Source organism: Chrysochloris asiatica, unplaced genomic scaffold, assembly GCF_000296735.1.
Source record: "Chrysochloris asiatica unplaced genomic scaffold, ChrAsi1.0 scaffold00010, whole genome shotgun sequence".
NCBI classification, from domain to species: domain Eukaryota; kingdom Metazoa; phylum Chordata; class Mammalia; order Afrosoricida; family Chrysochloridae; genus Chrysochloris; species Chrysochloris asiatica.
The window spans coordinates 12,938,034-12,950,503 of NW_006408528.1; the positions used below are offsets into that span (position 1 = coordinate 12,938,034).

General features: G+C 37.0%; 1 protein-coding gene across 3 annotated transcripts in view; it reads left to right on the forward strand.

Moving 5' to 3' along the window:
- Positions 1–12,470, forward strand: part of SGCE (sarcoglycan, epsilon) — a 96,638-nt gene that overhangs the window by 65,197 nt on the left and 18,971 nt on the right. For all 3 annotated transcript variants that reach the window (XM_006834283.1, XM_006834282.1, XM_006834281.1), the window contains one exon: positions 10,495–10,657. In XM_006834283.1, coding sequence (XP_006834346.1) covers positions 10,495–10,657 — 163 coding nt within the window. The remainder of the gene's footprint in view (positions 1–10,494; positions 10,658–12,470) is intronic.

Below are 12,470 nucleotides of genomic sequence, written 5' to 3' on the forward strand. Positions count from 1 at the left end.
GAGTTCAGGAATTCCCCAGCACCACGTAACATGTGTATACACAGTCATCTGTAAGCTACTTTTATGGCCTATCACATCTAATACAGAAAAAGGTATTGTCATTACTTGGACAATTAGTAAAACAAATACAGATCATGGGATCTAATTATCTAACTGTTGCTTAAAAAGAGTTTTGGCTTAAATTATTTACCTGCTACTTCTGGTGTGGCACTGTAGGATCAGTATTGGAATGTGAACCACAAAGTTGGCGATTCAAATCTACCAGCTGCTCCTCAGAAACACTATACAAGGTTGCTATGAGTCGGAACCAACTTGAGGCACTTAACAACAACAGCAACAACTGATTATTCAAGTTATATGGCTAAAGACATCAATAAATCCATTTTATTTCAAAGACGAGAAATTTAATTGTTCAAAATGAAAAAATATTAACAACAAGCTCTATCTGGTATATAACCGTTCTTAACATTGTGAGGCACAATACTTTGTTAATATTGCTTGAGAGTCTTGTACTTGATATATTCTAATCTCATTTGTTTTCATAAAGGTAAAGCTCATCGTCATTTCACTTCATAAAATGTGAACAAAGTGGACAGGTGTGTGTATGAGAGTTTTTTTCAGGGTAAATGTTAAAGAGTGATGATGGATTCAGTCTGTGGAAAGGAGGAGAAGAGTCAAAGGTGATGGTACTTGAGTTTATGACTTGTGCAACTGGAGATGCCAACTGGGGAAAGAAAAGAAGATGGACAGGAGAACAGGTGGAGGTGGGGTGGGGTGGGGTGATGATGAGCTCAGCTGGGAACATATTATGTTGGAAAAGGATGGATCATCCAAGTAGAGATGAAAGTAATTTGGCAGGGGTTGTCAACTGTCATTAAAATGTTTCCAGTTCTAGGCATCTCTTTTTAGATAGTAATTAACATTAAAGAATATGCACAGAGATGGTCTCCCCAGTATTACTTAAAACATAAAAAAATTGGAAGCAATATGCATGTCCAACTCTGAAATAATTGATGAATAAAACATGTGCACTTAAAAATTAAATTGCCAGAAATGATAATTACAAAGACTGTACAATATAGAACAATGCTTATGATGTGTTAAGTGAAAACAGAAGACACAAAATTATATTTCAGAGGTGATTGCAATTAGTTTAAAATATAAGTGCATTTGAAAATATTCTGCAAGGTATATTAAAAAGGGAAAAGAGTTATCTCTGCAATGTAAATAAATTCTGTTTCTGTATTGTAAATTGCCTGTAATATTTTTATATTACTTTTATAATTTAAGAAAAAATGCAGCAGTTCCAAGCATGAAAACCTCTTATGCTTGTTTACATTAATTTAGAATGAGTTAATTTAACATTCCTACCTGGTGAAAGGACCTCTGGTAGCGTAGTGGTTACGAATTGGGCTGATAACTTCAAGGTCAGCAGTTTGAAACTACCAGTGGTTCCGCAGGAGAAAGATGAGGCTTTCTGTTCCCATAAAGATTTACAGCCTTGGAAACCCTATATAGGGTCACTATGAGTTGGAACCTACACCATCACCATCATTACCACCTGGTGTGGCACTAGACTTCAAAGTCGATTTGAACCACAAGGTCTGCGGTTTAAGCTCACCAGGCACTCATCGGAAACCCTATACAGAGTTGCTATGAGTTGGAACCGACTCGACGGCACTTAACAACAACCACAACAATAAATGAAAATCAATGTCATGTTAAGTCAGCCAGTGTAAGAAATATTTATTTCTGTATTTACAAACTAGAAAATTAAAAATCAAAGTTGCATTTTATAGTTAACAAGAAAAGTAGTATTGGCAAGGCAATTTTTGTTGTTTGTTGGTAAATGCCGGCGAGTAGATTCTGACTCCTAGCGAACCTGTATAGGGTTTCCAAGGAGCAGCTGGTGAGCTTCAGCTGCCGACCTTGCAGTTCAAAATGAGTTTGCAGTACAGCACATTAACCCTCTGCGCCACACCAGACAGTTATTAGTGGCATAAAAGAGGCTTTATTTGAATCTTTAAAATAATAGCAGTTTTTTAAATGGAGTATGTTGATTCTCACTGATCATCTAAACTTATGATTTCTCATATCTGCTTTTGTTTTTTATTTTGTAAATTAATATATTAGTCCATCATATATTATTCATTTCCCAAGGGTAACATAGTTTTTAAAATGTTCTTTCAAATGAAAATTAAATTATTAAATTGATATAAGGAACAACCAAATGAGTTTGTGGGACAAAGTTGTTACCTCAAGCTTGGGGGTGACATCATACGTACCTTTATATAACTTTGAATTTTTGTCCTGAATTTTCATTTCCGTTTTTAAAAATAACTTTGCTGAGATATTGTTTACATACTATATAATGCATCTATTGTAAGTATATATTGCTTTGTAGTATATTTAAAGAATTATGTGGCAAAAACCACAATCAGTTTTAGAATATTTTTATTATCACAACTCCTCCTTTTCTCTGTACCCATCTGCTCACCCCAAAAGCCCTAGGCAAGCCCTAATTTACTTTCCGTCTCTGTAAACTTACCTGCTCTGGACATTTTATATGAATGGACTCGTCTAAGTGGTCTTTTGTGATTGATTTCCTTATTTAGAATAATATTTTGAGGTTCATCTATGTTGTAACATGAATCAGTACTTGATTTTTTTTATTGCTGAGTAATACTGTATTCATCATTTGATGATATTTGTTTTTTTGTCTACTTTTTTTTACTAGTATTCATAATGTTGCTATTAACATTCGTGTACAGCTTTTTGCATGGAAGTGTATTTTCATTTCTCTTCAGTATACACCTAGGAACGAATTTACTGAGTCATCTGGTAACTCTGCCACCACTGGTCTGTCAGTTTTTTGAGCTGTGGTGGCTTGTGTGTTGCTGTGATGCTGGAAGCTATGTCACTGTTATTTGAAATACCAGAAGGGTCACTCATCATTGCCAGCTTTCAGCTGAACTTCCAGACTAAGGCAGATTAGGCAGACGGAGAGGCAGACTGCTCCTGAATGGTTAGCCACTGAAAACGTTATGAATAGCAGTGAAACATTGTCTGATTTGGTGCTGGAAGATGTACCCCTTAGGTTAGAAGGCACTCAAAATATAACTGGGGGAAGAGCTGCTTCCACAAAGTTGAGTTGAACATGATGATATGAATGCAGTAAAGCTTTCTGGACCTTCATTTACTGATAGAGCACAACATGAGGAGAAACACTGTTGTCATGTGCCATGGAGTCGGATCCGACTCATAGCGACCCTGTATAGGGTTTCCAAGGCTGTAAATCTTGATGGGAGCAGAAAGCCTCATCTTTCTCCAGCAGAACAGCTGGTAGTTTCGAACTACTGACCTTAAGGTTCGCAGCCCGATTCTTAACCACTGCACTACCAGAGTTCCATTAATAGAACATGGAATGTACGAAGTATGAATCTTGGAAAATTGGAGGTTGTCAAAAATGAAATGGAACACATTAAGATTGATATCTCAGACTTTAGTGAGCTGAAATAGACTGGTATAAGTCATTTTAAATCTGATTATCATATGGTTTACTATCCTGGGAACAAGAAATTCAACAAGAATGGTGTTCGTTGCATTTTATCATCAAAAAGAACATTTTAATATCTATCTTGAAGTACAGTGCTGTCTGTGGTTGGATAATATCCATATACCTACAAGGAAGACCACTTAATATGCTAGTTACTCAAATTTACACAAAAAAACACTAAAGCTAGTGATAATGAAATTGAAGAATTCTACCAACTTTCTCAGTTACAAATTGATTAAACATGCAATCAAAGTGTATTGATAATTACTGGTGATTGTTATGCAAAGATTGGAAAGAGGGGAATGATCAGTAGTTGGAAAATACAGCTTTGGTGGTAGAAAGATGCTGGTAATCACATGATAGTATTTTGCAACACCAATGACTTATTCATTGCAAATACCATTTTTTTATAACACAAAAGGCAACTATACATATGGACCTCACCTGATGACATCTGTGGGAAGAGAGGGGCAAAAATTTCAGAGGGTAGCTCTAGAAGCCAAAGTCAAGTATACCGAAATGTAAAAAGAACCTGGAGTTAGAAAACCAAAAGGGAAGAACAAAATTCAATATTTCTCAGGCTTAAAAAACAGAAAATTGCAATGCTGAAGGATTTTTATGGGCAAAATATTGAATGATGCAGAAAGCATTAAAAGAGGATGGAAGGTACACTAAAAAGAGATGCTTCACGTTTAACCATTTCAAGAGATAGTGTATGATCAAGAACCGATGGTGCTGAAGGAAGAATTTCAGGCAGCACTGAGACATTGGTGGAAAACTAGGCTTCAAGAATTGATGGAATACAAATTGAAATCTTTCGGCAAATTGATGCAGCACTGGAAGTACTTACTCATCTATGCCAAGAAATTTGGAAGACAACTACCTGGCTTACTTATGGGAAGAGTTCTGTGTTTGTGCCTATTCCAAAGAGAGGTGACCCAATGGAATGTGGAAATCATCAAACAATATCATTAATATTACATGCTAGTAAAATTTTGCTCAAGATAATACAAAAATGGCTGCAACCATACATTGACAGAGATCTTCAGAGGTTCAAGCCGGATTCAGAAGAGGATATGGAATGAGGGATATCACTGCTGATGTCAGATGGATCTTGGCTGAAAGCAGAGAATATCAGAACGATATTTACTTGTACTTTATTGACTATGCAAAGGCTTTCGACTGTGGATCATGGCAAGCTATGGAAAACATTGCGAAGAATGAGTATTCCAGAACATAAGATTTTGCTCGTGAAGAACCTGTACATAGATCAACAGATAGTAGTTAGAACCAAACAGGAAATACTGACAAGTTTAAAATCAGGAAAGGTATACACCAGTATTGTTCTCTTTAAACTTTCTTATAAATCTGTATGCTGAACAAAGAGTGGATTATATGAAGAAGAATGTGGCATCAGGATTGGAGGAAAACTCATTCATACCTGTGATACGCAGATAATACAACCTTGCTTGCTGGGAGTGGATTTAAAATTCTTACTGATGAAGATCAAAGAGTATAGCCTTCATTATGAATTGCACCTTGATATAAAGAAAACAATAATTCTCACAACTTGATCAATAAATTACATCATGATAAATGCAGAAAAGATTGAAGTTGTCAAAGACTTCATTTTGCTTGGATCGGCATTGATGGAAGCAGCAGTCAAGAAATAAAACAACATATGAGAATAAGTCAAAAATTATGTGTACTCTGGCTGTAGAATTTTAGAAAAGACAAATACACCATTTTCCCAACATAATCTCCCTTTCATTACATTTGTCCATCTGTCAACAAGCTTTCATATTCCCTTATTTTCAAATGTTTTAGGCTGAGCTGTCTTCCCTCTTCATCAGAGGTGGAAGTCTGATGGGGCAAAATGAGGACTATAGGGAGGAAGTTTTAACACCTCAAATGAGATTTTTGCAGTGTCAACAGTGTGGTCAGATGTGTGTGGATGTGCATTGTCATGCAAGATCACACTGCCTTTGGATAGCAGTCCTCTCCCTTTAATCCTAAATTTAGGCTTCAGCTCTTCAATGAGCATCTCACTATTGACTGTTGTACCTTTTTCCTGATAGTGTTCCAATACTGGCCCTTGAGGATCCCAGAAAACTGTAAGCATCAGTTTTCTAGCTGATAGTTGACTTTTTTTTTTCCAAGTTTTTATTGTGAATTGAGAGCAAGTTTACAGGGTAGATCATCAGATCTACATTCAACAAATCATACACTTTGTTTCATTACAATGGTTATAATCCCCTCCATGTACCATCAGTTAACAGTATTTCTCTCTAATCATTTAAGCTCTTTTTTTTTAACTCAGACATATATATAATAATTTACACCACTAAATGACACATTCTGCAAGTCTGCCTCCTGGCCACAGCTCTCAGTCCCTTTCTTCCCATGAATCTAGAGTCCTCAGCTGCTCCCTCTCTCCATGTTCCCATCTCTGCCTCCATTTCTGGTGTTGCTGCTTCTCTGGATACCAGAAATGCTTCTCTGGACACTAGAAATGCGTCTCCATTTCTGGTGTCGCTGCTTCTCCGCATTCCGCTTGTGCTCTACTCCCTTGATGGTCCTAGAGTTCTCTGTCTCTGGACTGTAAGATTAACTACTCCTCCGTTTTTGTTACAAAACTTCCACCTTTACAATTGTGACAGTCTCAGTCATGATAACAGTTATTCACTATTGAATCATATGAATCTTATCCCCATCTCTTTTCACTAGACCTGTCTAGACAAGATGAAAACTTTTCAGTGGGGACTCTATGTTCCCCACACACTTAAACTAAACTCCCTCTTGAAACCTTGTAAGCCAATCACTTCATGCCTTTATCACCCCCACATTTTAGGTAGCCAATGTCTAAGTTGCCCGTCCCTATCTACCCGGTGTACAGAGGGGATAGCATTGATCCTTGATGTGAAGACTCCTTCCCTCTGTGTTGGTATTTTGAGCTACTATCTCCATGAGTGAAAGAACACAACCCTGTTGCACACCTTTCCCAATTTTAAAACATTCAGTGTTCCCATGCTCTGTTCGAACAACTGCCTCTTGGTCCAGGTACAGATTTCTCAGAAGTACAATTAAGTGTTCTGGAATACTCATACTTCTCAATGTTGGGTTCTATGAAGAAAACCGTGGCATCAGGATTGGAGGAAGACTTATTAACAACCTGCGATATGCAGATGATACAACTTTGATCGCTGAAAGTGAAGAGGACTTAAAATATTTACTGATGAAGATCAAAGAGCACAGCCTTCCATATGGATTACAATTCAATGTAAAGAAAACAAAAATCCTCACCACTGGACCAATAAACAGCATTCTTATCAATGGAGAAGAGATTGAGGTTGTCAAGGACTTCATTCTTCTTGGATCAACTATCAACACTCGTGGAAGCAGCAGTCAAGAGATCACACGATGTATTGCATTGGGCAAATCTGCTGCACAGGTACTTTTTAAAGTATTGAAGAGCAGAGATGTCAGCTTGAGGACTAACGTGCGCCTGACCCAAGCCATGGTATTTTCAGTAACCTCATATGGATGCGAAAGCTGGACAGTGAATAAGGAAGATCGTAGAAGAATTGATGCCTTTGAGTTGTGGTGTTGGAGGAGAATACTGAAAGTGCCATGGACTGCCAAAAGAACCAATAGATCTGTTTTGGAAGAAGTACAACCAGAGTGCTCCTTGGAGGCCAAGATGGCTAGGCTTCGTCTCTCATACTTTGGACACATTGTCCGGAGAGAACAGTCGCTGGAGAAGGATGTCATGCTGGGTAAGGTGGAGGGTCAGAGAAAAAGAGGAAGACCCCCAATGAGATGGATCAGCCAGGTGACATCATTGATGGCGTCAAGTGTGGCGGCGGTAGTGAGGTTGGCCCAGGATCGAACATTGTTTCGTTCTGCTGTGCATGGGGTCGCTATGAGTAGGTTGTGACTCGATGGCACCTGACAACAACAACATCTCCATGAGTATAGTTTGATAGTTGACTTTTGAACTTTTTCTTGTTCAACAATTGAAGATGTTTCCATTCCATACTCTGCAATTTACTCTCAGACTCGTAGTGATAAATCCATGTTTTGTCACCAGTAACAGTGTGTTTTTTTGAGAGATTTTTACCTTTCTTCATGTATTGGTCCAAATTTTGTTTTCAGATATCCACATGTCATACCTGCACAGCAGTGACCTTGAACGGAAAGTGCTGATAAGACAATGCAGCCAACAGAATTTTTAATATAACTGGAATGCAGATAATTTTTGACTCACCATCATAATTCCATAGGCAAATCTGCTCCATAAGACCTCTTTAAAGTGTTCAAGAGCAAAGATACCAGTTTGCGGACTAAAGCACACCTAACTCAAGCCATGGTATTTCGATAGCCTCATGTGCATGTGAAAGTTGGACAATGGAGAAGGAAGACTGTAGAAGAATTGAGGAATTTGAGTTATGATGTTTGAGAATATTAAAAGTACCATGGACCACCAGAAAAATAAACAAATCCATGTTGGTAGAAGTACACACAGAATGCTCCTTCGAAGCCAAGATGGTGAGATTCGTCTCATACTTTGGACATGTTATCAAGAATGACATTATGCTTGGTAAAGTGGAAGGTTAGTGAGAAAGAAGACTCCAATGAGATGGATTGACCCAGTGGCAGCAACAAGGTGCTCAAGTAAGGGTGGCAGCATTTGTGAGGATGGCACAGGATTGGGCAGTAATTGCTTCTGTTGTTTCATAGTGTCACTATGAGTTGGGATCAACAGCATCTAACAACAATGAATACTAGCTATGTTTATAATCATTTGAGGAACTGCCAGACTGTTTTCCAAAGCAGCTACACCATTTTGCATTCTTACAAGCAATGTACTAGGGTTCCAGATTTTTTTACATCTTTGTCAGCACTTGTTAATATCTGTCATTTTTAAATAGCCACCCTACTGAATATGGAGGAGTATCTCAGTGTGGTTTAAATTTAGGGAAATAGAATAACATGTAGTTATTGGCCATTTGTATATATTTTTTGGAGAAATGTCATTTCTTCTTCTTTGACCATTTATAAATTGGACTATTTGTCTTTTGGTTACTGAACTGTAAAAATTTATGTATTTTTTTTCTAGATACAAAACCCTTATCAGATATATTATTTGTAAAAATTTTCTACTACGTGGAGGGTTTTCTTTTCATGCTTTTGATGGTGTCTTCTGAAGCTCAAAGGGTCAAAATTTTGATGAAATTCAGTTTATTAAATTTTTTGTTATTGCTTAAACTTTTAGTTCCATATCTAAGAAACTATTACCTAATCCAAGGCCATGCAGATTTATGCCTGTGCCTTCTTTTTAGAGGTTAGTGATTTAAGCTATAACATTTAGATGTTTAATTCACTATTAGTTAGTTTTTTTTATATATTTTGAAGTAGGGGTTTAACTTCATTTTTTTTGGCATGTGATGTCAATTGTCCCGGCTCCATTTGTTGTAAAGTCTACTTTTCCCCCATTGAATTTTCTTGACACTAATATCAAAAGCCACTTTACTATGATTATTAAGATTTATTTCTACATTCTCATTTATGTTTCCTTCATCCTTCTGTATCTTTTTATGTCAGTACTATATTATCTTATCTTGTTTAAGCTTTGCTATAAGTTTTCAGATAGGCAAGTGTGAGTCTGCCAAGTTTGTTTTTGTTTTCAGAATAGTTGTGCTAATTGGAGTCCCTTGAATTTCCATAAGAATTTTAAGATCATCTTACCAGTTTTTAGAAAGAAGACTACTGGAGTTTTGATGGGTTAGATCAGTGGTTCAACCCCACCAGCTGTACCTTATATGAATAATGAAGCTGTCTTGCTCCCTTAAAGGTTTACTGGCTTGGAAACCCTGAGGAACAGTTCTACTCTATACTATGGAGTTGTTACAAGTTGGAATCAACTTGATGGCAATAGGGTTGTTTTTTCATAAGTAGATATGGTGTTATTATTAAGAGAATGAATATTATTTATTTAGAATACTTTCTTAGTTTTTCTCTTCTCTTGAAAGACATGAAATACTTAGCTGATATTGTCATTACCTTGTTTTATGGTGAAATATTTATTCTATTTATTTAATTCTCATTGCTAAGATAAGGAGTGCTGATGGTGCAAAGGTTAAGAACCCGACTGCTAACTAAAATGTTAGTGGTTCAAACCCCAGCAGCTCCGTAGGAGAAAAACTTGGCAGTCTGCTCCCATAATTTCTGCTGTATCATGTACGGTTCCTGTGAGTTACAATTGGCTTGATAACACACAACAACAATTGCTAAGATACATACCAAAGAAAATAAATGTCGTTTGCCTGGTGTGTGTTTATTAAAAACACACCAGTAGTAGCTTTTCCTTCAATTAAATTAACTTCATGCATAACATACTGAGAGAAATTCTAATGGGAGACCAAATATGTAGGACTGTGACTAGAAGAAAAGCTGCCAGACGTAACTGGGGAGTCAAATAGGAAAGTCTGTGTGAAGCGATTTTAGCTCCAAGGATGTATCTTTACAATCTTTCTAAACTTAAGTGAAAATGTACATTTATTACTTTCAATTATTTATTTTAATGATCATGTTATTTTCTAAGTAATTTACCTGAAATAAAATGTTTTTAAAGGCAAATATATTAAGCATAATTATTTTGAAGTAAGTAGGATGATATAGAATTTTTTGGAAATTAACTTTGAATTGAAACATTGTCTGGTGCACCAAGGCACTTAGTAAATATTGGTTGGATAAAGGAACAAATGAAAGGAAACCCCTTACATGAATCACTGCTTTTAAAACCCAGACCCCAACCTTAGGGAAGATTCTAGATAATCCTTCAATTCACCAAGATAAGTCCTGCTTTCAGGCTAGATTGTTTTTCAGTGTTTTCAATTTCCTTTAAAGGATAACCTGAGAGTTTCACATTTTTACAGAGTCTATGTCATGGTTGGTGCCGATGTCCCATTTTCTTCTTGTTTACGAGAAGTCAAAAATCCACAGAACCAACTGAGATGCAGTCAGGAAATGGAACCTGTAATAACATGTGATAAAAAATTTCGCACTCAATTTTACATTGACTGGTGCAAAATTTCATTGGTGAGTTTTTTGTTTTATTTTGTTTTGTTGTTTTTACAGATGTAAAATGGATATGCCTGGAGATAAAGTTTGACTGAAACCTAAATTGCTTTTAGGGACAAATCCTGGGTTTACTTTGTTAACTGAAATTGACTTACTTTGACAATGATTTGACCTGCTCATTGACACAGCATTCATTTAAGAAAGAGTATTTCCACTTTTGTACTCACTCTACCCTTGATTAGTTCCCGGGGCTGGATTAGCTTGGCAGGTGGTCCAGATGGACCCCCTTGCATGTCCAGGTGGCTCCTAAATCAGAGAGATTATGCATTTAGTACAACACCTGAAAAATGTCTCTCCTTTAAGTATGCTGCCACTATTCTGCTTTGGAAAGGAGCTCTGGTAGGTAATGGTGACAAGTCGGGCTGCTAACCTTAAGGTCAGTACTTTGAAACCACCAATGGTTCCATGGGAGAAAAATGAGTTTCTGCTCCCATACGGATTCACGGTCTCAGAAACCCTATGCAGGATCACTGTGAGTCGGAACCAACTGCATGACACACTACCACAACAAGTCTGGAAGGAGGTGCCAGAGTACAGTAAGTCTGAAAAAAGCAACAACAGTATGCAAGATGTAATATCTTGTGTATTCAAATTATAGGGAAAGTTCAAGGGAGAAGAAATATTTCCAAATGGGGAAAGTCAGAATCTTACAACCTTAAGTATAAATTCGTAAATACATGCACAAGGGGACTTCAAAACATTATATATATATATACACACACACACATAATATAATATAATACATATTATATGTGTGTGTGTGTGTGTATATAGGAGTGTATATTATATAGGAGTATATATTATATAATATATGTATATATATATATATATGTATATAGGAGTCCTGGTGTGGCGCCGTGGGTTAATGAGCCAGACTGCGAAGCCATTTGAACTATGAGGTCTGTGGTTCAAGCTCACCAGCTGCTCCTTGGAAACCCTATACAGGGTTGCTATGGGTCAGAATCTACTCAATGGCACTTGACATATATATATAATGTATATAAAGGAGCTCTGGTAGTGTAGTGGTTACAAATTGGGCTGTGAATCTCAGGATCAACAGTTCAAAACTACCAGTTGTTCTGTGGGAGAAAGATGAGGCTTTCTGCTGCCGTAAAGATTTATAGCTTTGGAAACCGTGTACAGGGTCGCTGTGAGTCAGAACCAACTCCACGGCACATTACAACAACAACATAATGTATATAGATCCAAAATATTATATATATATATATATATATACACACATACACACACACACACACACACACAATCTAAGGAGCTCTGGTAGCATAGTGGTTACGAATTGGGCAGCAAACCGCAAGGTCAGTAGTTCGAAACTACCAGCTGTTCTGCGGGAGAAAGATGAGGCTCTCTGCTCCTGTAAAGATTTACAGCCTTAGAAACCTTGTACAGGGTCGCTATGAGTCGGAACCGACTCCACGGCACGTAACAACAACAACATACACAATCTATGAGTGTATCTTTGTAGTTGTTACATGCCATCAAATCAGTTCCACCTCATAGCAACCCTGTATAGTGTTTCCAAGGAGCAGTAGGTGAATTTGAATTGCCAATCTTGAACGATTCAAACGACCTTAAGGTCCAATGCTTATCCTACAGCTCCACATCAGGACTCCTGATATATACTTATATATAAATATATGTACATATTCATGTATAAATGTAGATATGTACACACACATAGATCCAAGAAGTCTTCAAAAACTTCAAGAAAAAAATGGAATTGAAAGATAATGGACCTTTTTCCACAAAC